The 27,923-nt window shown below is 46.0% G+C and overlaps 1 protein-coding gene across 4 annotated transcripts in view; it reads right to left on the reverse strand.

Annotated features, from left to right (window-relative positions):
• Nucleotides 1-3,592: 3,592 nt before the first annotated feature.
• Nucleotides 3,593-27,923, reverse strand: part of TRERF1 (transcriptional regulating factor 1) — a 204,749-nt gene continuing 180,418 nt past the window's right edge. For 2 of the 4 annotated variants that reach the window (XM_040643480.1, XM_040643483.1), the window contains 5 exons: nt 27,730-27,818; nt 25,733-25,843; nt 19,531-19,731; nt 10,422-10,633; nt 3,593-7,290 (listed from right to left, as the gene is read on the reverse strand). In XM_040643480.1, the coding sequence (XP_040499414.1) occupies nt 6,966-7,290; nt 10,422-10,633; nt 19,531-19,731; nt 25,733-25,843; nt 27,730-27,818 (938 nt within the window). In that variant the 3' untranslated portion in view covers nt 3,593-6,965. Of the gene's footprint in view, nt 7,291-10,421; nt 10,670-19,530; nt 19,732-25,675; nt 25,844-27,729; nt 27,819-27,923 lie in introns of all 4 variants that reach the window. The other 2 variants (XM_040643482.1, XM_040643481.1) reach the window with 2 other exon arrangements.

The raw sequence follows: 27,923 nt of genomic DNA on the forward strand, positions 1-27,923 counted from the left end.
ATCTCTTCCATTTGTGCAATTCTCTAAGCTTTATTTCCCCCAGGTGTTTTCACATATGCAATTCAGCGTAATGGGAAATTCTAGGCTTATAATTGGGAGATCTGGGTTTACCACTTAGCTGAGTGACTGTGGGCAAGTTACTTCTTCACGCTGAGCCTGAAGTTTCTCATATATCAACTAGAGATGATAACAATAGTTCCCACTTCAAATAGTTGCTATGCAGGATAAATGAGATGCTGATATGTGATGGTTTGGTATAATGCCCAGCACATAATGATGCAAGATAATGTCATCCACTCTTCGTAACATGAAGTTGCTTCTGGGGCGCCTGGGTGGTGCAGTCTGTTGAGCGTCCAACTCTTGGTTTCTGCTCCAGTTGGGATCTAGGGTTCATGGGGTCAAGCCCTGCATTGGGCTCTGCACTTGGCCAGGAGTCAGCTGGAGATTCTCTCTCCCTCTGCCACTGCCCCCCCCCCCCAATCAATCAGTCTTTAAAAAAATTGCTTCTATCTCACCTGCCTTGCAAGATTGTTGAACAGGTTAAAAATAAAAAGATCAAGTTTATGAGAACATTTTGTGCCATCTAACTAAAGTACTATGCAAATATATCCCCCCACCAAGTGGGTATCACTTACCCTACTTTGTAGGGAAGAGAACCAAGGAAGAAGTAGCATGATTTTCCCAACATCACACAAATTGATGAGAATAGGAACAGAAACCAGCTTGGGGGCTCCTCGGACTAGCCTCTTCTCACTGGAACTCTGTCCGTGTGGAGGTGTGGCAGAGACGCGCAGTCTGTTTCTACGCCAGAGTGCGTGTAAACGCCGCACCTTACAACTGCACCTCTACTGTCCGGGACTGCGTCCGACGTTGGCAGGCTCCCCAGTGCCCTTTTCAGAGCTAGGCTCCCTCTCTGAATTGTGGCATTCAAAATTGGCTGGTCTTTTCCAGCCAGTGGGGTTCTCCAGTAGCTCTCCAACTCTGTTGTTGCTCCCCAAGTTTGCATGACTGCTTTTCAGCCTGCCTCCTGCCCGCTTTGAGTAGTCTCTTCTGGGTGACTGTTCTGCATCCACAATGATGGTGACATTCACCTAATTTGATCCTCACAGGAAGACAAAAATTTTATCCTAATTTTATAGGTGAGGACACTGAGGCTCAGAGTTGAAATGACTCACTCAAAGTCCTATGAATTAGTTACAGCTGAACCAATAACCATCTTCAAAATCCTAGCTCAGTACCCTTCCTCCTCTGCAGTGGGTTACTCTGTGATGAGTTCCAGTTCAATTTAAGTCCCTGTGGATTCAAGGAATAGAGATTCCCACTCCCCCAGCTCCCTGCAAGAGGGAAGGGCTTATTTTCATTTTTAAAGACACATGGCCTGAACTACTCCTAGAACTGGAAAAGTGGGTTCAAAGCAGCCTTAGGGACTGGATACCTTCTCCAGTTTTGAGGCCACACAGGGTCTCTCTAATGGTGAGCTTTCCCTGCTTACAAATAGCCTCTGCTCCCCCAGAACTCTGCCTTGCGCGTGGCCATTGCTGGTTGCCTCTGGCTCACTGAGTTTCCCCCTGCATACCCTCAAATATGGAGATTTGATTTGGTCCTCACATTTTCCTGGTCAAGATATATTGTATATCACCAAGCAGACTATGGGCCTAATAGTGTGGGATCAGGTGCCAGACCAGGTCCAGTTAACTGGGGGCCAAGGGGAGAGTCATTGTAAGGGGCAAAACCAGGTCTTGCCAGCAGTGGGGCCGTAGACGGGGTTCTTTGCCATGGTGTGTAGGCAAGGACAGCGTTCTGCAGCCTGACCCCGCCATTATGGGCCTCTTCCCTACTACCTAAACTTTCAAACATCTGACTTACTGTAAGATGAGTAGGAGGCCAAATGATTCTAGGCAGTTGATGCCAGTACACCTTGCTTTATATTCAGGAAGGATAAAAGTCTGTGAGTCATATGCTTCTAACTTATACTTTGATTGCACCAGTTGTTCTGTTTTTTAAAAGTCAGCCCTTTTCCCTTGATTGTGATGGTTTCACAGGTATATACTTATCTCTAAAGATACAACTCACCAAGTTGTATACGTTAAACGCGTACAGCTTTTTATATGTCATTCATAGCTCAATGAAGGGATTTTTAAAAATGCCGATTTCTGCTAAATATAAAGTCACACAGGCAGAGGAAGTAATGACCTAAAACAGCCCAAAGCAGGCATCAGTGTGGTAAGGGTTTTGTGTGCTGCGATGCAAAGCAAGCATGTAAAGCTGTTCTGGCCTTCTCAACTCAAACGGAAGCATTAAACGCTTACCTTGGGGCAGGGGGTGGGGTGGGAAGGATCCTCTCTCTTATGTAAAGGAAATAATCAGCACTTTGGTTCTTTTATGCAGGGATGTCTGTGATCCAGAGATCATCTACGGTGCACTTAGGAACATCTTATTCAACTTCTTAACATGTCTTCTTAGTTGTGTTTTGCTTGTGTCAACATTAAAACTCGTGCTCATTCCCAGGGCACACCTCAGCTGGCTGGCCGTGACTGAGGAAGGTAGACTGGGGGTCTGTGAACTCCAAGAGGCTTTATTTACACACACACGCGCACACACAAATGGATAAGCATACCTGGAAGAGTAGAGGAAGTTAATCGATTTATTTCTAGTAGTATTATTTATAATTAATCAATTTAACAAATCGTTGCCGAGCACCTGATATTGCTGGGGGAGGCAGTGGTGGTAAGGGGGTTCAGGTTATTAATAAAACATGACCTTTGCTCTTCCCAATGGTGAAATTAGATCAAGTCCCAGGCCCCTGTAGGTTCTTTCTAAGTACTAATTGACAGGAAGGAGTGTTGGGTCTTTATATACCCTCTTCCCTATGGATAATACAGTGTGGAATAGTATCTTCTACATGGGGCTCACGAGTACTGAATGAATAAATATAAACGTAGGAAAACGTCTTTGGATTGGACATGTGAACCTCCGGAAGCCGAATTTAGATTTACAACACAGCTACATACACACTGCTTCTAGAGGGATAGCTATTTTATTTATACAGAACTGTCTAAAACTGACAGCAAAATATTAAAGTAAAATCCCCCCCCCCCGCCAAAGAACCTAGATCAAGGTCTTGAACAGGTATGCCCCACTTAAATTGTGTAGAAAACCCAGAACTTCCAATTTCTCCTGAAGTTTTTCTTTCAAGATTTATTTATTGGGGCTCCTGGGTGGCACCCCGAGTTTGTTTTTAATCGTTAAAAAGTAAACACGCTCTGGAATTTGGAAATCGGGACTAGCAATGCATATACACCAGGGTGGACGGGACTTTGTGGCGAGTGTGTGATACTGAGCCCCCTCCAAGCTGCGCTCTGGGCAGTATGGTGTAGAGACCACCAACCCACCAAGGGGCTCATCCTATCTTTGCAGCAGAAATGTTATGTCCTGGCCTCCAGGATGTGTGTAGGGGGTGCTTTAGTGAGCCATTCAATCTCATCGGCAGACCTCTAAACTGGTCTAAGAAACCAACTAACAGGTAAGTTAGCATTTATCCAGCATTGAGAAGTCACTTCAGTGGCTAGAAAGAAGGAATGTTTAAGCCAAATGAAACTCAAAAAGATAACATTTTATTTTCAGAGCAGCTGATGCGGTATCGAATCAGGTTTTCACAAATAAACAGGACAGTGTCTATTTGCTTACATCTCTGTTTGATGAACGCCTATCTGTAGGAACTGTAATAAATGTCCGAGAAGGCTAATGCCCGGAATCTTTTAAGTAAAATTCTTCTGGCTCTCCTTCTGAAAAAAGGATTGTGAGAACTTAAAAAAATGCTTTTCACTCAGGGGGAAAATCAAGCTAGAATGCCTCAGTGTTGTTTTGAAGGAATGCACCTTTTTAGGACAAGTCTATAAAACATCTTTATTTGTCACATATGATGTTTAAATATAACTTTGCTTTCAAGCTTCAAACTTTTTTTTTAAACCCCTGGTAAAATAAGACTTTTGGTTCACCTTAACAAAAACTGACCTAGGAAGAAACATTTTTAGCAAAATGTATTATAAAATTCACTAGAAAATACTGTCCTCTTTTTGCCAAAATGTTACATAAAATCCTTATTAAAAATACACACGTTACAAAAGAAAAAATGGTGAAGATGCTAATACATAGTGCTCTGGATACGGGCCAAGGGACCTGCATTCCGGGGAACATACAGTTAAGTACACTAAATATTCTGATGTCAACTTATAATAGTGCAAACCTGAATAAATTACATCCTGAAATGGGAACGCATGCAAGTCATTTGCTGAGAACAGAACATAACGAAGTCAGAACAGGAAGCAATCACAACACTATTTAAAAATGTTTTCGTTTTTATTACATTAATTTTTTTCAAAAATACTTTTCTTTACAATAGAACTCCTAGAAAATATTTACAACCTTCCTCTAATAAAATATAACAGCAGTTAAATATATTTGAAAATAAGATGGGTTTTTCCATAAAATATATCTGTTAACTTTTTATATACAAGCTTTCTCAAAGAGGTCTAAATTCACTAATGAAAAACCATCTGATAGTAAACAGTAACGGTGTTGAAGACATTAATCTTTAGGAAGAGAAGTTCTTTGGGGTGGGGAAGGTGAGGGAAGCCAGAACACCACACGTACATGCAGGTGGAATCATCTCAGAAGAAATGTAAGTGCAATATTTTACCATGAAGTCAATTTTCTAAGTTGATGTTGTCAAGAGATACTACTCCAGGAATTTGAACTGTCTCGTTAAGGAGGAGTTCTTTGGTTATTTCAAGTCAAAGATGCTTACGTTATACTGCATGAAAAATCAAAATTAAATTGTGCATTACATTTTTGCCTTGGCAACTCCGTTTATTTTTAATGTTTAAAACTGGAACGGCTGGGCAAGTCTCCAAACACAGCAAGTACATTTGCTTTATAAACATGTTTCTGGGTGTTTGCTTCTCTGATAGAGAAGGCTTCATAGACCCGAGAGCAGACCCATTCCAGAATCACGCTCAGAAGCCGGCGCACGCAGAGGGAAGCAGTCACCGGGACAAGACGCAATCGGCTGATCTTACGGGATGGTTCTGGAACAATTCTGCCACAAAGTTGCTGCACACTGTCTAAGCAGTTCTAACTCGAAAACACGAGAGTATAACCTGTCTCAAATGACAGCAAATAAAACCTTTCTTTTGGCCTATAGGGAAGGGTGAATGAAACCTCCAAGACTTTTTTTTTTCCTCCCCGAAACGAAAAGAACCTTTATATTTATCTTCTGTCCATGGCTTTCCTGAGATTCAGAGAACACTGCCTATGCGGGGCCACGGTGGGCCACGAGTGCGTGCTAAAATGCTTCTGCCAGAGTCAAACTTAAAAGATGCTCACATCCTGTCCTCATGCTTCGGCTGACATTCTAATGTCAAGCTATTAATTAATGTACCAGCAAAGTAGCCTGGCACGATGGCACCCACCTACACAAGCTGGGGGAACCAGCCTTCCTGGGGTGGGGCAAGGCCTGAAAGCCCTCCTTCCAAAAGTCAGGCAGCATTAATGCTCAAGGGGAAGCCGCCAGGGGCAGTCCTCTCTGCTGGGCTGCGTCCCAGTCTGAAGACACTCATTTGCCCTAACGGGGGAGGGGACAGTCTGACTCGGCTCAAAAGCCTGAGCTAAATGCCATTTTTGAAGGATTACAGGCTTATTACCTTCAAGTACAAACAGCAACCCTGCTACAGGGACAGGAGGAAGCAGAGCAGAGTTCTGTAGCTTGAAGAATTCTAGAAGCGCTTTGGTAAATGACTTGAATGAATACATTCCTTGTTTGAATGCAAATATTGGTAGCCGAAGTGGTATCTGAAAGCACTATTATTGGCCTTTAATGCTATTTCACTTGTATTTGCTATTAAATTGGTTAGGAAACAGTCCAGCAAAGGTGAATGACAGCAAAATCCCCGTGAATGAGGGTTCACAGTAATTCCAAGTGACACAAAGTAATTCCAGAACTCCATGGACCATTAACAGTGTTGCAAAAAACAATGGGCTCTTCCAGTCTAGTTTTTGGGCAAAAGAACACTTCTCGGTGTTCTGGAATGTGTGCCCCTCAACCACTCTCCCTAAACAGCCCCGGCAACCCCAGAGTTGGGGTTATTTTCCTCTAGACGGCTCACGCCGAGACATGGCTCTGCCAACCCACGAATTGGAGCCACCTAGTTCCCCAGGGGAGCACGGAAGAGGAAGCACTTGCGCTAGGAACCAGGTCCTCAGTAAAGCGTGGCCTTGGAGTGAAAGCCTGAAATCGTACAGTACGCCTGGAAACAGGCCAACGGTGAGAGGTGAGACAGGGAGAAAACTCATTTTCACATTTGGTCAACTTTCCAAATGGTGTACGTGCTAGGGGAAAGCCGTGTAACACAAGGGCTTGCTTTGCTCACTGGAAAGCTATCCCTTAGCACAGAATCTTCTGGCAGAGACTCCAAGTTCACTGCAAACTACAGAATGAGGTCAGAACAGAACAAAAATAACTCTTAGTGGGGAAGGGTGGCCCAAGGCCCCAACACGACGAGGGTAGCCTGCTTCACACACGCATACACACCCACACGCTCACGGCAAGCTTTGGGGTCAAAGGCAGCGAGGATGGTGGACATCTGAAAGCAAAAGAACATTGAAGGTCAGGTTTATTCCCTGCCAGGAATGAGTTCGTGGGAATGTAGCCCAGATGAAACACCTCTTAAATAGAGTTGTGCCAATTATTTATTCCCTCCAACCTCCCACAGAAACATTGATTTTTTTAAATAAAAGGAAAGAAACTGAAAAAAAAAATTTTTTTTTTCTCTAAACCTGAATGAAACGACCACTTTTTTAAACAGGTAGTTTAAAATGGTTACAAAACGAGCAGGGAGTCCCGGTTTCCTGATTAACGAAGACGTTGGCCGTGGGTGTTGGCTGTCTCTGCGTGACAAGCGGGAGCCTTACAGTTCCGCGTCACCCTGAAGCAAAACCGAATCTTGGTCATCCAAGAGGAGATCCGTGTCCACGACCTCGGCCTCTTCCATGACGCCTCCCAGCTGCTGGACAACGTCGCCATCGAGGATGTCCACGTCCTTCATGGGTTTGATGAGGCTCAGCTGGTCCAGGGGCAGCAGCCCCGGCGTCCCCGCAGGCCCCGTAGTCCTCTCGATGGTGGCGGCCATCTCGGCGGCAAAAGCCGCCTTCTGAGCCTTTTGTCTCTGCTGTTCCTCCTGCTGCCTGTGTGTTTTCATGTGTGCATTTCGGCTCTTGATCTTGAAGAAGACTCTAAAAATGAAGCAAAAGCAGCACGTGAAAGGTGGGAGATGGGAGTTCTCGGAAATCTGGGCGTCCTGAAGGGAATAGGGGCTGTGTGGTCTAACATCTGGTTTGGGGGGCTTTGACAAGAGTCCCCGGGTCCCCTAGGACCTCCTGCCCTGTGACTTGTGGCCTCTCCTCTCCAAGCTTTACCAGGGAAAGCGGGTGGGGACAGTGTCAGGCTTCCTCCCCGTGACAATGGAGGATGGATTCTCAAAGGTCTTCCCGTCCACCCGTGGTCCGCAGCACGTGTCTTTCTCCTCCGTTAGCTTCCCCGTCTCTCCTCATCACAACCCGAGAATCCCTCAATCATGCTGCTGGGCTCTGACAGTTCCCATAATAAAACCCATCACCGGCATTTGCTTCTCTCCCTGCTCTTCCACAGGCAAATTTCTTGAAGGCTCTGCCTGGTCCTTCACACTTGGTATATTCCTCTTTCCTCCACCCTCTCCAGCTGGACTCTTGTACCCTCCACTGCAGCTCCAACCTTCTTCTCAAGGTCACCAGTCACTCTCTGTGGCCAAATCCAATGCCCCCCATTCCATCTTTATTGTACTTGCCTTCTGAGCTGCACCCACCACTCCTTTTCGCCTAAGACCCCTTCTCGTTGGCCATTATACTATCATAATTTCTACCTTTCAGGTTTAGAAGGAAATAGTAGCTCTCAGTTGTGGGTAATTTTGCCTCCCCAGGGGCACTGGTGACGTCTGGAGACATTTCTGACTGTCACAACTCGAGGGGAGGATGGTATTTCTCGAGTCCAGTGAGCAGAGGCCAGGGGCATGGCTACATATCGTATAGTGCGGAGGGCGGCCCCTTCTTCCCCAAACAAGGACTTATCAGACCCAAATGTCACTGCTGAGGTTGAGAAACTCCGAGACAAGGGGCCCACAAACGATGGTCAGTGGACCAAATCCAGCCCGCTGACTTTTTCTAAATGAAGTTTTACAGGAACACGGCCAAGTCTATTTGTGTATGGCCCGTCTACAGCTGCTCCGCCCGCAAACATACAGCTGAAGAGCCGTGACACAGACTGTACGGCCTGCAAAGCCTGAAATATTTCTCCCTGAACCTTTTCCAGAAACCGTTTGCCCAGATGTGAGGCTGCCTCTTTTGGGAGAGGGGGTGGCACGAACACCCCGCATTCATTCGTGAGCTCATGAAGGGAAATGGAAAAAAAACCCTCTGATTTCGAAGACAAGCGGACTTGATGAATCACAATTGCACATATTGAAACCGTTTCATGTAATGAACATAATTTCAGCAGCTAAAACAGGCGCTCGGCAAACATTTGCCTGTTATTCCTACTCCGGAAAACCAGAGAAAATATTTCTATTCTCCACAAAATCGTAACTGGAGTTATGGTATTAAAAGGTCCCAAGCAACATAAAAACAAGACAAGAAAAACACTTAATGGATGTCACTGAGAGAGAGAGCCAGAAAGCACAAGATGCTAATTCTGGTCTGAAAATGTCCTTTGTCTCCACCTGGTGGAATAAGGAGTTGCAGCCTGTGTGGAGCCCACGAGTGTGTGTAGGCTCCCCTCAGGGGACAGGTGGGAGATAAAGAGCATCAGCCTGGAGACGGTTCCTTTCGTCAAGTCAGGAAGCCTAATGATCCATCTGGGGGGCTCACCTCCCCATGGTAGGATGCAGGGGATACCTTGTCCCGGCTCCGCAGGGTATGAGAACGCGGGGCAGCCACACTAGAGCCATCTCCCCCATCTCTGTGCCTCACGGAGAGAAGATGCCGCTAATTCCCCCTCACCGTGGCGCGTCCAGCGCCGCCAGACGGAGTCAGGTTTACTCAGAGGCTGAGAGAGCCGGCCTGGGTCCGGCTGCACGGCCTGAATCCCGACTCAGATGTGCGCTGTGACAAACACCTCACCCTTTCTGTGCCTCAATTTCTCGGCTTGTCAAAAACAGCTACTGAAAATGCCTACCCTATCGCGCTCAAGATTCCATTAATCAATACCTGTGCAGGTCCTTTAAAACCGTGCCAGGCAAACAGCACCTGAGAAATGGCAGGGGCTAGCAAGTTGTCGGGAATAGCCTCACGAGTATTACCAGCGAGGTCCCGGCTGGCCTCAGTCACACAACGAAGGGTGCTAAAGGAAGTCACTCCCGGCAACCCCTCCAGGTCAGGCGGACTCTCTGAGAAGTGGGGTTCTGCCCTGGACGCCGTGGGAGGGAACCGTCACTGATACTTTCCACCTCAGATAAGCAGACCAACAGGATGGAGCAGTGGTCAGGAGCCCGGGCTCTGGCCTTCAACAGAGATAGGTCCAAATCTCAGCTCCGCTCCCATCGAGGGTGTGACCTGAGGCCAGTCATTTTACCTAACTTTCAGTCTTTATTTGTATGACCAGGATAAAAACCACCTCTGCATCACATGGAGTTTCTGTGTGAGGTGTCTGAGTGCTCGTGCATAGAGCATGTCACAAAACACGTGCTCAGCAAGTGCTGGATGCTACTATCACTGCCTACTGTCAGTTTTCCTTAGTTGTCTTAAATTAGACTTAAAACGACAGGCATGACAAATAGGCTTTATCTCCTGAGTCAACCCCATCCATTGGTTGTGCCTGCTTGATGCATTCATGTGGAAAAGATCTGAGGTCCTGTCTTAAGATGACAGCGAAGGGTGTAGCAATTGGTTAGTGATGTCTGCCCCAGACGCAGGACGGGGCCAGCAGTGGGAGGATAGTTCCTGCTAGGTGTTTCAGAGCCAGTCTCAAATCACTCAGCGGGAATGCAAGGAGAGCAACACTTGTGAACATGGTTTGGGTGTGAAGGGATGGAGTGGGAACAGAGTCCTACCCATCATTTCTTAAAAAGGAGTGAAGTTTTTGTTACTAGAGGTTTGCCCTGAAGTCGTCTGTCCTTATTAGGCATGAGGATATCAGAATGACCGTATTCTGAGTCAGAGACGAGGTCCACCCACCCTGAGGCTCCGTGCAGACTGCAAGGATGATATGAGGGAGTATTTGGAAACACTGGGTTCTTTTTTCTAGCTGAAGAAACCTCAGACCATCTTGGCCCGGTCTCCACAGAGCAATTATTCATCACAAACTCAGATTCGGTCCCCGGTCCAATTGCACGTACTTGCCACACTCCTTGCAGGGGAAGATGGTAGTGGGGTCTGTCTCGCCGCTGGTGGTGCTGTGAGAGGGGGAGCTCTTCACCGAGCAGTACCCACTCTGGGCGCTGCCCGGCTTCTGCTTCCCGGAAGGGACGGCCCCCCGGGCTTTGGTCACCTGGTTGGTGCCACCGTGGATGCGAGCGTGGCCGTTCAGTGCCTGTCGGGAGCTGAACACCTGGGGAAGAAAGGGAGTGACATGACATCTACAGTCCTGAAAAGGAAATTAGGGTTATTAGTTACTCAATGGTGAAACACATGATACTTGAAACAGTGTCTAATGACGGGGCGCGGGGGTTTTACGTAAGCAAACTTTGGACACAGGCATGAAAAGGTCAAGGTCAAATACTACCACCACAAACACCATGCCCGTAAAAAACCACATTGTTGTTACACCTGGAGGACAAGAAACACTGTGGCACAGTCTGAAGGACAAAGCTCCTGTCTAGCAGTCGGGGGGCTGGGGGGCGAGATCCAGCATCCCTGTCTCACAGGGAGGGCCGCTGGGCCATTTCCCCGCCGCACACTTGATTTTTCCCCCATCTGTAAGGTGACGGAGTTGACCAGCTCTCAAACTCTTTTTTTTAAGTTGAAAATGGCCTCCCCTCCCCTCCCCCCTTTTCTTTCCTCCTTCCCTTTCCTTTCTTTCTCTTACTTTAAGAAAAACAGAACAAAACAAAACAAACCAGGTCTTGCTCAAAAGCTCCAAGTGAAAAGCAGAGGTGCTTTGGCTGCAATAGAGCCAGCACCCCCGAAGGGAGCCTATTTGCTCAGCTCTGTCTCTGCACCATGGAAAGCCCTAGCACCCCAAGAAACACAGTTGGAAAGACACTGATAAATTCTGTTTATTATATCCAAGCCTCAATCAGTGGCCAACTGTCGAAGCAATGTTTCAGACTCCCGAATTTTCCTGTGGGACGATAAAAAGGGGCAGGACCTGGACAGTCTTTAGAAACTTGCCATAAAGCAGGCCCTCCTGACCTCAGTACGACTGACATTTGGGGCTGGATAGTTTTTGGTGGAGGGGGGGCCGTGTGAAGTAGGACGTTTAGCAGCGCCCCTGGCCTCTTCCCAGGAGAGACCAACAGCGCCTCTCCAAATGTGACAGAAATATCTCCGGACATTGCCACATGTTCTTGGGGAACAAAACCATTCCCAGTTGAGCACCGCTACTGTAAAGAGATACAATCCACTCCCCTGAATTTGAAGACCCCCAACTTCCAGCTTGTTAAACACATCAGCCAACAGGCATACCCACGGAGCCGTAGGTGGTTTGCTCTGGGTGAAATTCCTGAGTTCTGTTTACGGCCTTACTGGGGAAAAAATAAAGCTATGGCTGATTGAGCAACCGAAACCTCCATAGGCTCAGGCAAGGAATAAGACCAACATGCTTTTTCCCTGTGAATTTTAAAAATCATTAAAAAAATATCCAGCTTGCCGAGCATTTCTGATGGGGAAAAGTGAAAGATGACTTCCCACTCAGTCAAGAAGCTACCGTACACAACTATGAGTTGATGAAACAGGGAATTTCTAAACAAATTCACCCAGAAATGCTGTCATTTAAAGTTACATCTTAACCATCCCTGAGAGGAAGAGCTCTACACAAAATGGAAATGACTCGGTGATGCTTCCAGGTCATTAAACATCAAAGAGAGAAACAAGCTAGCAATTTCTTATGTTCTCTTCGAAGCTAATGCAAAATGTATATATCTTTTTTCCTTACTTTTTCATTTTCTTTCTCAAATGTAAAATGAAGTGAATTTTTGCTTTGGTATCTAAATATTTTAAAGACTATTGCCTTTTCCATCTAAGTGACAGATTCATCCAGCAGCATTCTAGAAGACAGTATTGTCCTGTATAATATACAAGCAAAGATAAACACCAGCTTGGAGAAAACAGGGTTTCTTGTAAGGGAGTAACATTCTCATTTTTTGAGTAATACCTGTAGAACTCACCTGTACAGGTGTGCCTGGCTTTAAGAAATCTAATGGGAAAAGTTCAACAATTCAGACTAGAGGGGGACGGGTGGGGGTCTGAAAGTCTTAAGTTAACAGCTTAAAAAAAATATACCCTTTAAAATCCACTGGGAGCCTTAGACCAATCAGTATAGGTTCGTAAGGCCTTCCTTAGTGCTAAGAATGATCAAACGGTGCATCTGTTTTATTTTAGCTGAATAACATTTCCAACGTACTTGAAAAGTCCTGGGTCAAATAATTATACAGACTCCCTTTCAGCTTGTTCACATGATTAATTTGCTTAGTAAAAATATTTTTTTGGTTCTCCCCAAAGAATACAAGGATAAACTTTGGCTACATCTTTGTAATGACTTTCTCAAATTTCAAATTAATGACACTTGAGAGAGTTAAGATGGCAGAGGAGTAGGGGACCCCTTTTTCAGCCGGTCCCCCGAGTCGAGCTGGATAGGAACCAGACTAGCCTAAACACCCACGGAACCAGCCTGAGACGCAGGAAGATGCATCTGGATCTCTACAAATGAACATCTCCAGCGCTGAGGATTGAGGCACGGCGTGGGAGCCGTGAAACCGCGACAGATATCGGAAGATAAACGGAAGGGGAGGGAGCCGCGATTCGGTGCCGAAGCGGCAGCCACTTGCACGGGGAGCTGGCGGGCTCGTGGTCGGCACCCGCAAACAGCAGACTGAGACCGTGAGCCGGGTGCGCGCGCCACCAGGCATCTCGCGAACCCGGAATCCCGGTGCGCCACTGGATCCAGACTGAGACCGGGAGCCCGGAGCGCGCGGCGCTGGGCGGCTGGCGGCGTTGAAACAAAGGACAGAGACGCGCCGGCCCTGGAAGTGAGGGGCTGGGACGCCGGGTGTGGGGCGCACATCCCGGGACGCTGCAGGGTTGAGCAGCACCAACAGAAACAGAGTTAAAGTGGCCAGAACATTAGTAGAGAACGGGCCGCAATCCTTCTGTTCCGTGACAGAGGCTGAAATTTGGCCGCTGCTGCTCTGACTCTCAGAAGAGGCACAGCAAACCGCCAGGGAAAGCCGCCAGAGAACAAAAGCCGGGAAATACCGGCTCAGAGAGTGCCCATCCCCATCCTCCCTCGCAGGGGACACGGAGACTCTACCCAAACAGGGTTGCCTGAGTATTGGCGCGGCAGGCCCCTCCCCCAGAACACAGAAGGCAGGCTGAAAAATCAAGAAGCCCACAACCCGGGCGCCTGGGTGGCGCAGTCATTGAGCGCCTGCCTTCGGCTTAGGGCGTGATCCCGGCGTTCCGGAAAGGAGTCCCTCATCGGGCTCCTCCGCTGGGAGCCTGCTTCTTCCTCTCCCACTCCCCTGCTTCTGTTCCCTCTCTCGCTGGTTGGCTGCCACATAAATAAATAAATAAAATCTTTAAAGAAGAAGCCCACATCCCTAAGATCCCTATAAAACAAGGGGCACGGCCTGGGACCCAGTCAATAATTTGGGCTCTGGAAACCCCGCAACCTCTCTTCATCAGAATGACAAGAAGGAGAAGCCCCCCCCAGCAAAGAAAAGACAGTGATTCTGTGGCCTCTGCCACAGAAATAATGGATATGGATGTAACCAAATTATCAGAAATGGAATTCAGAGTAACGATGGTCAAAATGATGAGTAGAATTGAAAAAACTATTAACGAAAAGGTTACTGAGAATATAGAATCCCTAAGGACAGAAATGAGAGCGAATCTGACAGAAATTAAAAATTCTATGAGCCAAATGCAGGCAAAACTAGAGGCTCTGACGGCCAGGGTCGCAGAAGCAGAGGAACGGGTTAGTGAATTGGAGGATGGGTTAATAGAGGAAAAAATGAAAATAGAAGATGGTCTTAAAAAAATCCACGCCCACGAATGTAGGTTACGGGAGATTACTGACTCAATGAAACGATCCAATGTTAGAATCATCGGCATCCCCGAGGGGGTGGAGAAAAACAGAGGTCTAGAAGAGATATTTGAACAAATTGTAGCTGAAAACTTCCCTAATCTAGCAAGGGAAACAAACATTCGTGTCCAAGAGGCAGAGAGGACCCCTCCCAAGCTCAACCACGACAAACCTACGCCACGTCACGTCATAGTGCAATTCGCAAATATTAGATGCAAGGATACAGTATTGAAAGCGGCCAGGGCAAAGAAATTTCTCACGTACCAAGGCAAAAGCATCAGAATTACGTCAGACCTGTCTACACAGACCTGGAATGAGAGAAAGGGTTGGGGGAGCATATTTAAAGCTCTTTCAGAGAAAAACATGCAGCCAAGGATCCTTTATCCAGCAAGGCTGTCATTCAGAATTGATGGAGAAATAAAGACATTTCAGAATCGCCAGTCACTAACCAATTTTGTAACCACGAAACCAGCCCTACAGGAGATATTACGGGGGGTTCTATAAAAGTAAAAAGGCCCCAAGAGTGATACAGAACAGAAAGTCACAGCCAATACAAACAAAGACTTTACTGGCAACATGGCAACATTAAAATCATATCTCTCAGTAATCAGTCTTAATGTAAATGGTTTGAACCATCCCATAAAACGCCACAGGGTTGCAGATTGGATAAAAAGAAATGACCCATCCATTTGCTGTCTACAAGAGACTCATTTCGAACCCAAAGATGCATTCAGACTGAGAGTAAGGGGATGGAGTACCATCTTTCACGCAAATGGACCTCAAAAGAAAGCTGGGGTAGCAATTCTCATATCAGATAAATTGGATTTTAAACTACAGACTATAGTTAGAGATGCAGAAGGGCACTATATTATTCTTAAGGGAAGTATTCAACAAGTGGATATGACAATTATAAATATATATGCCCCCAACAGGGGAGCAGCAAGATACACAAGCCAACTCTTAACCAGAATAAAGAGACATATAAATAAAAATACATTAATAGTAGGGGACCTCAACACTCCACTCTCAGAAATAGACAGAACACCCTGGCAAAAACTAAGCAAAGAATCAAAGGCTTTGAATGCCATACTCGACGAGTTGGACCTCATAGATATATATAGAACACTACACCCCAGAACCAAAGAATACTCATTCTATTCTAATGCCCATGGAACATTCTCAAGAATAGACCATGTTCTGGGACACAAAACAGGTCTCAACCGATACCAAAAGATTGAAATTATCCCCTGCATATTCTCAGACCACAACGCTCTGAAATTGGAACTCAACCACAAGGAAAAATTTGGAAGAAACTCAAACACTTGGAGACTAAGAACCATCCTGCTCAGGAATGACTCGATAAACCAGGAAATCAAAAATCAAATTAAACAATTTATGGAGACCAATGAGAATGAAAATACAACAGTCCAAAACCTATGGGATACTGCAAAGGCAGTCCTAAGGGGGAAATACATAGCCATCCAAGCCTCACTCAAAAGAATAGAAAAATCTAAAATGCAGTTTTTATATTCTCACCTCAAGAAGCTGGAACAGCAACAGAGGGACAGGCCTAATCCACGCACGAGGAAGCAGTTGACCAAAATTAGAGCTGAAATCAATCAAGCAGAAACCAGAAGTACAGTAGAGCAGATCAACAGGACTAGAAGCTGGTTCTTTGAGAGAATCAATAAAATTGACAGACCACTGGCAAGACTTATCCAAAAGAAAAGAGAAAGGACCCAGATTATTAAAATTATGAATGAAAAAGGAGAGGTCACGACGAACACCATTGAAATTGGAAGGATTATTAGAAATTTTTATCAACAGCTATATGCCAATAAACTAAGCAATCTGGAAGAGATGGAATCCTTCCTGGAAACCTATAAACTACCAAGATTGAAACCGGAAGAAATTGATTCCTTAAACAGGCCAATTAATTATGAAGAAATTGAGTCAGTGATAAACAACCTTCCAAATAACAAAACTCCAGGCCCGGACGGTTTTCCTGGGGAATTCTACCAAACATTCAAAGAAGAAATAATACCTATTCTCCTAAAGCTATTTCAAAAAATAGAAACAGAAGGAAAGCTACCAAACTCATTCTATGAGGCCAATATTACCTTGATCCCCAAACCAGGCAAAGACCCCCTCAAAAAGGAGAATTACAGACCGATTTCCCTAATGAATATGGACGCCAAAATCCTCAACAAGATACTTGCTAATAGAATCCAACAGTACATTAAAAGGATTATCCATCACGATCAAGTGGGATTCATACCTGGGATGCAAGCGTGGTTCAATATTCGCAAATCAATCAGCGTGATACATCATATCAACAAGAAAAGACTCAGGAACCATATGATCCTCTCAATCGATGCCGAAAAAGCATTTGACAAAATACAGCATCCTTTCCTGATTAAAACCCTTCAGAGTGTAGGAATAGAAGGTACATTTCTCAATCTCATAAAAGCCATCTATGAAAAGCCTACTGCAAATATTATTCTCAATGGGGAAAAGCTGGAAGCCTTTCCCTTAAGATCAGGAACTCGACAAGGATGCCCACTCTCGCCACTATTATTCAACATAGTACTAGAAGTCCTTGCAACAGCAATCAGACGACAAAAAGGGATCAAAGGTATTCAAATTGGCAAAGAAGAAGTCAAAATGTCTCTCTTTGCAGATGACATGATACTCTATATGGAAAACCCAAAAGAAGCCACTCCCAAACTATTAGAAGTTATAGAGCAATTCAGTAACGTGGCGGGATACAAAATCAATGCTCAGAAATCAGTTGCATTTCTATACACGAATAACGAGACCGAAGAAAGAGAAATTAGGGAATCCATCCCATTTACAATAGCACCAAAAACCATACGTTACCTTGGAATTAACTTAACCAGAGACGTAAAGGACCTATATTCTAGAAACTATAAATCACTCTTGAAAGACATTGAGGAAGACATAAAAAGATGGAAAGATATTCCATGCTCATGGATTGGAAGAATTAACATAGTTAAAATGTCCATGCTACCCAGAGCAATCTACACTTTCAATGCTATCCCGATCAAAATACCGAGGACATTTTTCAAAGAACTGGAACAAATAGTCCTTAAATTTGTATGGAAACAGAAAAGGCCCCGAATCTCCAAGGAACTGTTGAAAAGGAAAAACAAAGCTGGGGGCATCACAATGCCGGATTTCGAGCTGTACTACAAAGCTGTGATCACAAAGACAGCATGGTACTGGCACAAAAACAGACACATAGACCAATGGAACAGAATAGAGAGCCCAGAAATGGACCCTCGGCTCTTTGGGCAACTAATATTTGATAAAGCAGGAAAAAACATCCGGTGGGAAAAAGACAGTCTCTTCAATAAATGGTGCTGGGAAAATTGGACAGCTACATGCAAAAGAATGAAACTTGACCACTATCTCACACCATACACAAAAATAAACTCCAAATGGATGAAAGACCTCGATGTGAGACAGGAATCCATCAAAATTCTAGAGGAGAACATAGGCAGCAACCTCTACGACATCGGCCAAAGCAACCTTTTTCATGACACATCCCCAAAGGCAAGAGAAACAAAAGATAAAATGAATTTATGGGACTTCATCAAGATTAAAAGTTTCTGCACAGCCAAGGAAACAGTCAGAAAAACTAAGAGGCAGCCCACGGAATGGGAGAATATATTTGCAAATGACACTACAGATAAAGGACTGGTATCCAAGATCTACAAAGAACTTCTCAAACTCAATACACGAGAAACAAATAAACAAATCAAAAAATGGGCAGAAGATATGAACAGACACTTTTCCAACAAAGACATACAAATGGCTAACAGACACATGAAAAAATGTTCAAAATCATTAGCCATCAAGGAAATTCAAATCAAAACCACAGAGATACCACCTTACGCCAGTTAGAATGGCAAAAATAGACAAGGCAAGAAACAACAATTGTTGGAGAGGATGTGGAGAAAGGGGATCCCTCCTACATTGTTGGTGGGAATGCAAGTTGGTACAGCCACTCTGGAAAACAGTGTGGAGGTCCCTTAAAAAGTTAAAAATTGAGCTACCCTATGATCCAGCCATTGCACTACTGGGTGTTTACCCCAAAGATACAGACGTAGTGAAGAGAAGGGCCATATGCACCCCAATGTTCATAGCAGCAATGTCCACAATAGCTAAATCGTGGAAGGAGCCGAGATGCCCTTCAACAGATGACTGGATTAAGAAGCTGTGGTCCATATATACAATGGAATATTACTCAGCTATCAGAAAGAACGAGTTCTCAACATTTGCTACAACATGGACGGCACTGGAGGAGATAATGCTAAGTGAAATAAGTCAAGCAGAGAAAGACAATTATCATATGATTTCTCTCATCTATGGAACATAAGAACTAGGATGATCGGTAGGAGAAGAAAGGGATAAAGAAAGGGGGGGTAATCAGAAGGGGGAATGAAACATGAGAGACTATGGACTATGAGAAACAAACTGAGGGCTTCAGAGGGGAGGGGTGGTGGGGGAATGGGATAGGCTGGTGATGGGTAGTAAGGAGGGCACGTATTGCATGGTGCACTGGGTGTTATACACAACTAATGAATCATCGAGCCTTACATCGGAAACCGGGGATGTACTGTAGTATGGTGACTAACATAATATAATAAAAAATCATTAAAAAAAATTAATGACATTTGAATGAGTAACACTTGATGGAATACGAAATGCAAAACCTTCCAGACAGGTGAGATGGCCAGGAACGGGGGGCAAGTTGTTATAAAAGGGCAAGCCTTTTCTGTGGGCTCCCCGCAGGGCATTTCAATGCCTGCTTACAGGGCAGGACCCAGTGTCACAAGGCCCTGAGGGGTGGAGGGGCACCAAGAAACACGGGGTGTAAGTTTTGGAGGCCAAGGCTCATTGCAGAACCATGCATGGTGGCTCTGAAGAGCTCTGGATCCCATGCTTCCTGAGGGTAGGGACCTTCTCTGCGGCCCCTGAGTGCCCAGCACAGCAACATCTGCTGGCTGAACGAGTAAGGAAACGAAAAGACAGCGGAAAAAACACACAGCAATGTGGCATTCTCTTTGTGAAACTTTCCTTGCTGCAACTGCACCCTTTCTAAAATGCATTGCCTTAAAGCCAGGCACAGCCCATCGCCCTCCTAGTCCCAGGTCCCCGAAGGACGCAGCGACACTTACAGCCCCGCAGTTGGGCATCTCACAGATGAAGGAGCCGGAGGGCTGGCCGAGGGCCTGCAGCGGTGGCCCCTCCGCGGGAGCCAGCACGGGGCCTGGCGGTGGTTCGGGAGACTTGGGCACTTCGTTCTCCTCTTCTCTGGCGGATTTCCTATCTTCTTCCGGGTCCTCGTCCTCCTCTAACTCCTCTTCTTCTTCACTCGTCTGGTGGTGAGGCAGTAAAAGCAAGAGAGGGGACATCCCCAAATGGCACTTTTAGTGATAAACAGAGCCACCAGCCAGAGGAGGAGAGAGGGGCTGAACACGGGGGCATTCTTTCTGCCTAAGGGATTGTGACAGAGCCCTATGGGGAGGGCTATGGACTCTACCAGGTCAGTCACTGGGCGCTTAAGGCTTTGAGGTCGAGGAAGTCCCCCTGCCCCACTCTGGGTCCCCTCATCACTTATATAAAAATATGCTAAGGCAGGGAGGAGAGATTTCTGTGTGTAGAGTTTATCCCCCTTGTTCAAGACCAGCAGACCTTGAAACGAATTAAAACTCACTTGTGAGCAGCTCTGTCTCCCCAAGAGAGGGTTTTCAAGCAGCAACGATACAGTGGAAACCCCTCTGGAGAGACACTAAAAGCCCATATAATGATTTGTTTCCAGGCCTTAGGATACATTTCCATGCAAGATGCCCCACATATCTGGTCTGACCCATGGCCTGTAGAAAGCATGGGACCCATGGTGCTCTGATGGGCTCCTGCTTGCTCTTGTCAAAAAAGAATCCAAGAGTGAACAACGACTTTGTGGAGAGAAAAGGGGAAGGGATAACCCCCCTTACCCTGCTTTTTTTTTTTTTTAGACTGTCATCATGGGCTTGGAGAAATGCCTGCTAGAGGCATTCTATGAAAAAGAACATGGAAAATATTAGTAGCCTCGCTGCTACTGTGCCCCCTCCCCCTACTTCAGAACAGCAGCCAGGTGGAGAACAAAGCAGAAAGTCCTGCCTTCCCCAGAGTCGCTGGAGCAGCCCGGCATCCTGCTGTGGGAGGGTTGGGATGGAAGGCAGGGACGCAGGAGGCCCTCAGCCTACTTCTTGTTTAACTGCCTTACTCTGCTTCCTCCGTCCTCACGGAGGGATGCTGGCTCCTCCAGGCTGAGGAATGACTGAGGCTCAGGCTAAGAAAGGTTCTATGTTACATCAATCTCATTCCAGCTTCTGTTTCACAGCCCTTCACAGTTTACAAAGCATTTTCACGTTTGTGGTCTCACCCAACAAGCCAGAAACATCCTCCCATTTTACAGATGAGTAAACAAAAGGCATGTCCTGGTGCCTCCAGCCCTGACAGGCCGGTTGGGTCTGCCAGGCTCTGCTTAAAGCACAGGCGTTCCGGTTTGGTTTATCCCAGACAGTGATGTAACTCTGGGGGCGCCTACCATTCATAGAACCCAGAAGGGAAAATTCCCGAAAAGGACGAAGATTTCTAAGAGTAAAGCAGTGGGGCGCCTGGGTGGCACAGCGGTTAAGCGTCTGCCCCCCTGCCCTGCTTGTGTTCCCTCTCTCGCTGGCTGTCTCTTTGTCGAGTAAATAAATAAAATCTTAAAAAAAAAAAAAAAAGAGTAAAGCAGTACCCTGGGATCCAGAAACCACAAGCTTTCTATCTCCAGTCTGGATTGGGGGCAGGGGAGAAAGACAATGCCAGTCAGTACGGGGCCTCTGACATTCCCACACTGTTCCACTGCCGTCCGCATTTAATACCGTATACATGCATATTTGAGATGATGCAGCGACAGGGCGTACTTAAGAAATGGCTTCAGTTTCCAGTGGGTTCATTACGATGAACTAGTAGCAATTACATTTGCTGAAAGACTTCGATGAGTACAGATGTAGGCCTGCTTCATTTTACAGAGTGATTCATGATACAGACCTTGTAGGCCTCTTATGAGTACAGAACACACGGGTTGATTTTACTTAAATGGTCTGATTCCTGTGTGAATCCTCATCTTTGAACCTCAAGGGTTTTCAGGTAAAACTATGTTATGTCAAACTCCTAACGATTCACTCCATTCCTTTCTGGAACTGGAACTCTGTGGACTCAATCTTGGTTTATTAAGCAGGCCATGGTCTATAGCTTGGCACTTAAAATAGATTACACAAGAACTATTAATGACCACAGTGTCTGTTTTACAGTGCTTGTTACAGTTACAATTTTCTCACAATACCATTTTTTTTTGGTTTAAAAACTCTTAGAAAGAGACATTCCATAATAGCCACAAATTTACAGATTAAATTATACTGTACTGTGATTATATACGTCTCTGGAATTTAGATGGGTTTTATTTCAACTGGCAATTTATACATGTTCACAAAATGATTTATCGTCAAGCCATATGGCTTACCGAAGTGACTAAGAGATACAAAGATAGGAGGACAAAAATCCTAACATGTACCACTTTGTATCAACAAGTTGGCCATTTCATGATGTATTGTGAAATGAAACACTGAATAATATTCCAAAATTGGGAGAAGGTGGGCAAATACAGGATGGGGAGGTGGTGATATATTTAACATGGTGCTTAAAACCTTGCATGTCTGCAGTAAGAGTTTCTTGAGGAGAATGATATTCTTATTTCTCAGGCATGCAAATGGAATTCACATTTTGAGACATTTGTAAGTTAAAATACAAATGCTCAACAGCCCAAATTTCCTGAGACATAAATCTGAGCGTCGCAGTACTAATGATGATGATGATGGGGATGAAAACATGTTGAATGCCTGCTATGAATTAGGCACCACACACACACACACACACACGTGTGCACACGTACATATACACGAAATTTCTGGTGTGCACGGTAACCCCGTACACATTTTACTTTTTTAAACAAATGAGGAAATTGGCCTGAGAACAACTTTCCCCAAGGTCACGTAGCTGGTAAAGAAGCTGAACTGAGCCTTCTTCATTTACTGGCCCTGCAGCAAATGTCCACAGGGGCACATGTGTTCATCTGCTTGCAGTTTAGATTTTCAGCCCAAATGCAGAGATCCTAAGCCCCTCCAAACCACTGGAGACAGCTGCCTGTAAATATCGAAGGGCAGCAGGAGGTTTCCCAAGCCCCCATCAGTGGACCATGCTGTAGTAACTTAGACCATGGGTGAGCTCTGCCCTGGGAGTCCTGACTGCTGTCCTCCAAAGTCAGCTACTTTTCTCACTTAGTTTCTCGAATTATGCAGAATTTACAACCAGATCCACAGACTGGCCGTGAGTGGAAGCATAAGCAGGGGTGGGAGACACGGAGGTGTGATCAGTACTTTCCTCCTACGTCCTTAACACAGCCCACCGTGGTCCCTTTCTTTTGCCTCCAAGGTGGAAGGACTATCATGGCTTCAGGCCAGAAGTCTACTCAGCTGAGTAAGACACTGTGTTCTGTTGGCCTTCTGGTTACCTCAAGAGCGGCCATTCCTCACGAACTCTCCTTTTCCCTTCTCCGCACAAAAGTCCCTGAATGACCTGAGTGTGTTCCATCATGTTTCATCCGGGATAAAACACTGAGGACCCATACTCAGGAAGCTATCCCAGGTGTCTAGGAAGGCCCAGAGGACAAAGGGACCGCTAGGACTGTGCTTTCTGCACCCTCCCCATCTCTTGCATGGTCCCAATTTTTCGTCTCTACTTTGAAAACTTTCCTTAGAAGTTTGGCTGTGCCTTTACAGTGCCCAAAAGGGAGCTGTGAGCTACCGTGTTGGCTTTGAATCAAGATTTTCCTTCCTTTCTGCCCTCCCACCCCTTTCTTTCTCCTTCATTCTTCCCTTACTTCCTCCCTTGCTCCCTTGCTCCCTTCCTTCCTTCCTTCCTTCCTTTCTTTTTTTTGTGGGCCTGAGTCATCTCTGCACCATAGCTTTTTGTTCTCCTTAAGGTAACATGGGGGGGGGTGCTTCTGATCCAGCTTAACACCGGCTCCTGGTGAATAAGCCCAAGAAGGTGTGGTTCCTTGGGCATCGTCTTAACCTCTCCTCTTTAGTCTGAGGCTACATGCTGGCCTGGGCCTTTCTGAGATCCAGAGCCCTGCTGGCTCACGACAGCCCCTCTTCCTTATGTGGTAACATCTTCCTTAGCAGCAATCCCCTGCTCTGAATCCCCTTGTGCACCCCATCTCCCTGCAGTGTGTTCAGAGAGGGACTGTTGCTATGATCCACAGTGACTCCTATCTGGGAATGATGTTCACTCAAAGCGTTCAACAAATATTTAGAGTATCTCTATTATGCCAGGAACCCCCCTAGGCACTTGGTAACACACAGCTGGAAAGACATCAATTTGCCATGATTTTGCCTTCTTCCAAAACATGACTCTGACAGAGGCCAGAATGTTTCAGAGCTGGAAGGGGCTTTCCAAATCAGCTAAGCCATCTGCCCCATTCTGTAGGTCAGTAAGCTTAGGAGCCAGGTCCTAGTTCTGCAAGGCCAGGATTCTTCATACTTCCTTGTTTGCTCTCTGGTCTGCTCATCTGGAAGGTGATGCTGTGTGTGACCTTGGGCAGCCCTTCCCCTCTCTGGGCCTCAAACCTTTGCCTGGGACATGGTGGAGCTGGATGAGAGAGAGGCCATAAGGCTCTATCCGAGCCTTTCTGGTTCTCGTCTTACGCTGCTTGTAAACACCCTTGGGGTTCATGCTAAAGCTTCCATTTGCGTATGCCACACCCTCCCAACTTCAGTATATGCTCCTGGTGGAGGGCGGGGCCCAGTTAACATCTCTGGGTCACCCACGGCACCACATACGTATTGTTTACACTGCGGGAACTCAACTGCATTGAGCTGATTGAGCCAGAAGAGGCCACATTGCTTTTTTTAAACGTCAGGCCGCAGGTGAGAACAACGCTCTTCAGATATAAGACAGCACATACTTCAACCACTCAGACAAAAGCCCTGGTCACGGGAAACCGCAAACATAGAACACCATCATCTCTAATGCAGATGTCAAGTTTTTCCTGATATCTGGGTCCAAATATAAATTCAAATATGTGTGTATATTTCACAGCTAGGATCATTCTTAGGTAGGAACCTGGACCTTGAGGCACTAATGAGTGCAAGAGTTCTTACACTTCTCTGAAAGAATTTGCATTTGACTGCTCGTGAAGTATCACACAGGGAATCAGGCTCAGACAACATCCTCACCAGCCATTTGACCACAGCTAAGTTACCTAGGCTCTGTGCCTCAGTTCCCCACCTCACAGACTGGCTATGAGGATTAAGTGAGTCAATACTGGTAAAGGGCCTAGCACAAGGCCCGGCACACAGAAAGTGCTATGTAAGTGTCCGTTAAAGAAAATAAGCCACGTTCGTGCTAACACTCACAACTGGGGCACGACCGGGAATGAACGTGTAGTTACAGATACTTACAACAATCATGAATTCCAAACACTTTCCCCGATGGTGACAGCCTGGAGTTTACTAATCTGTTCTAAGACATGCCATTTTTACACACCCATGCATGGCAGGCGAGGTTTCCCCCAGCGCGTGGAAAGACTCCCCCTGGCTATGGATACATGAAAAAGACTGAACCGCAAGGACAAAAGTGATAGTAATTCCCGAAGCCACACATTAGGGGTTCGGAGAAGATTTCAATGTCTTCAGTCTTCAGCGTGTCATGTCTTTGGTGTATACTTAATATGCAGACAACTCTGCATCGTCCGCCACTGAAGGAAAGCAGTCTCGAGGATAAATGGTGATTAAGGATTAGAATAACACACACACTGCTAACTATTCCTTGATAACCGAGAGGTCCTGGCACTACCCAGAGGCCAGAGCTCCGCCTTGGTCGTGCTTCACGGACGCTGTGGTAAAACCCAAGGGTTCTGGTTCTCTGGCCAGCAGCATCTGTGACATGGGTGACTCAGAAAGGATATCCTGGGGGTCAAGGGCACCCACTTGCAAGCCATCGAGTCAAGGCTGGGACCACCCAGGTTTCACTCCCTTGGCCTTCCCTGCCGTGGAAGCCAGGCCAGCCCTCACCTCCTGAACTGAGTGCTGGGCAAACCCAGGACCACCTTCCTTCCGGCATCTCTATGCCAGGGAGTCGAGGCCTGAATCCCCCCAGGGAGCAGGCCCGTCAACCCACTCCCTGTGGTCACCTCAGTAAAGCCGAGCCAAACACCAGCCACTTACTAACCTGGGTGTGGGGCGGGGGCGGGGCCCGCATAAGCAGCGACCGGGCAGCTTCACTCACCACAGAATCATCGATTTCTGCCAGGCGTGTCCGGTGTTTCCGCCCCAAGCGCATTATCTTTTTCCACGTGTAGTAGTACTCCACGCACTGAGCCACCGTCTTAGACTTCACCTGCCGGGAAAGCCAAGTCCAGATCAGCGCAGCAGCGCCGGGTGGGCCAAGCCACAAGCTTTTGTGAAAACGTAACTTTGTAATAGCTAACAGGTGTATGCAATGCAATAAAAAAAAATGTAGATCCTAAAAACCTTCCTTCCCGTGCCTGGTCTCCGTCCATCCTGTTCTCACCCCTCACCCCTGCCACACAGCTAGCCCCTCTTCTTCATTTCTTGGGTCTCTTTCCAGAATCTCTTTACGCATATACCAACGAACACGAAATATATTTCTCCTCACAAGAGGCGGCACACTGTCTATGCCACATATGTCTATGTTTCGCAACTTGATTTTTTCTTTTTCACAATATAGCCTGGAGATCTTTTTTCATGTCGGCCCGTAGAGAGCTCCCTCCTTTTTTAACCCATAAAGCAGCATGCTTTTTCATTTAATGTGCTTGAGCGTATCTGGCTCTCTGGCTGGTTGGCCTTCAAAATCTATTTATGAAAAATGTTCCTTAGTAATCGAACAGGAGTGTAAGGCAAAAGTTACGATGGCAAGAGCTTAGTTTTTGCAGGAAACAAACTTTGCCCTGTCCTCCCCCAAGTGGGCAAAGGTACATGTACTCTAAAGAGAAAAAAAAAATGCCTTGTGGTTCATAGATCTCCAAGCTCAAGGTGGGGTTCAATAACGTGGGTTTTCTGGAGGCAGATAAAAGGCTGGCCATACTTCTGGAGGGGGGGCTATCGGTTACCCCAAACGTGAGATCAGAGGGGCACCACCCACAGCCCTGTCTTCCTGAAGTCGCCCCCTTCACATCACTGGATATCCTGAATTTCCACATTAGAGCTGCACAGGGAGTGAGGATACTGTCTCGGAGAGCACGTGATGAAAAAGCCGCGTGGCCTGGCAAGCATGACACATGACTCCATCACCAGTCCACACCGTGCAGGCCTGCAAGGGGTGAGGCCTCCAACAGGTCAGTCCCGGGGGAAGGGGACTCAAAAAGAGGACAGCATGGAAACTACTGAGCTTACGGGGGAGCCAAGAGCATGGTGGCCTCCAAGGCAGGGAAAGGCAGGGGTGAATACAGATCTGGAGATGGGGGAAAGAGAGAGAGAAGAGTCTACCCGTTCTGATTCTTGTCCATCAAGGAAGGCCCTATGTTAAGGACAGGAGACAGACACCCAGTGGGTGGTATCGGCTCGACTCACCCCAGAGCCAGTGGGAGTTATTACCTGCAACTCTGTTCTCCGTGGACCTGAACATTTTAATGACCTTAATAATACAATATGGCTCCAAGGTTCACTGATTTTCTGAAACACTCTTGGAATCATTTTAACTTTTAGCCTAAACCACCTCTTACCCAATTAAAGCCTATTAAGTTCATTATCTTCTGTCAAAGTGCTATTTCATCTGTGTAGAAAAGTTCTATTTTGTTGTGAGGTGCTGTATATACAAAATATTATTTTTATTATTACTGTCATGATTAGGGGCCCAACACCAGAAACTCCGCTATTGGCTAGGGGGAAGGCACCGATCTTCCCTTCTCTAATTTCCCAGGAAAAAATGGTCAAAACACAAAAAATCTGTCAAATATACATGAAGTAAATTATGTAGATTGTTAGCCAACAGCCCCAGTTCTATTTATTCTGATAGGATGTATAAATTACATGTATTTATTAAGATAAATATAACCTCCTACCACTGCTATGTCCAAATAACTAGGTTCTGCTTCTCCCTCACATCCCCAGCACCTGAGCGACCCTAAGATCCTTCACCAGAGAGAGGTGGAAGACATCCTTCTCGTGAGAGTGTTAACTGAGTACCAAATATTTCTGTATGTCTTTAGGTGTCTAATTTCCCGAATTCGATTTCAAGTGAGCGATTGGAGAAAGCATGCTTACCATCTTCTGTACAAAAATAAAGTCTTTGCTGTAAGTGGCTAGTGCTTTATTAAACAGTTTTCTTTCTAGGGATGTCCACTTGTCCGAACCTACAAAACAGAAACGTCGTAAGAACGGCGCACGATTCTCCCTACGTTCAGGTGCTGGCTTACTTCGTTACAAAACATGACTGTTTAGCAAGTGATAGAACACAT

This window comes from Ursus maritimus, unplaced genomic scaffold (assembly GCF_017311325.1).
Source record: "Ursus maritimus isolate PB19 unplaced genomic scaffold, ASM1731132v1 scaffold_29, whole genome shotgun sequence".
NCBI lineage: Eukaryota > Metazoa > Chordata > Mammalia > Carnivora > Ursidae > Ursus > Ursus maritimus.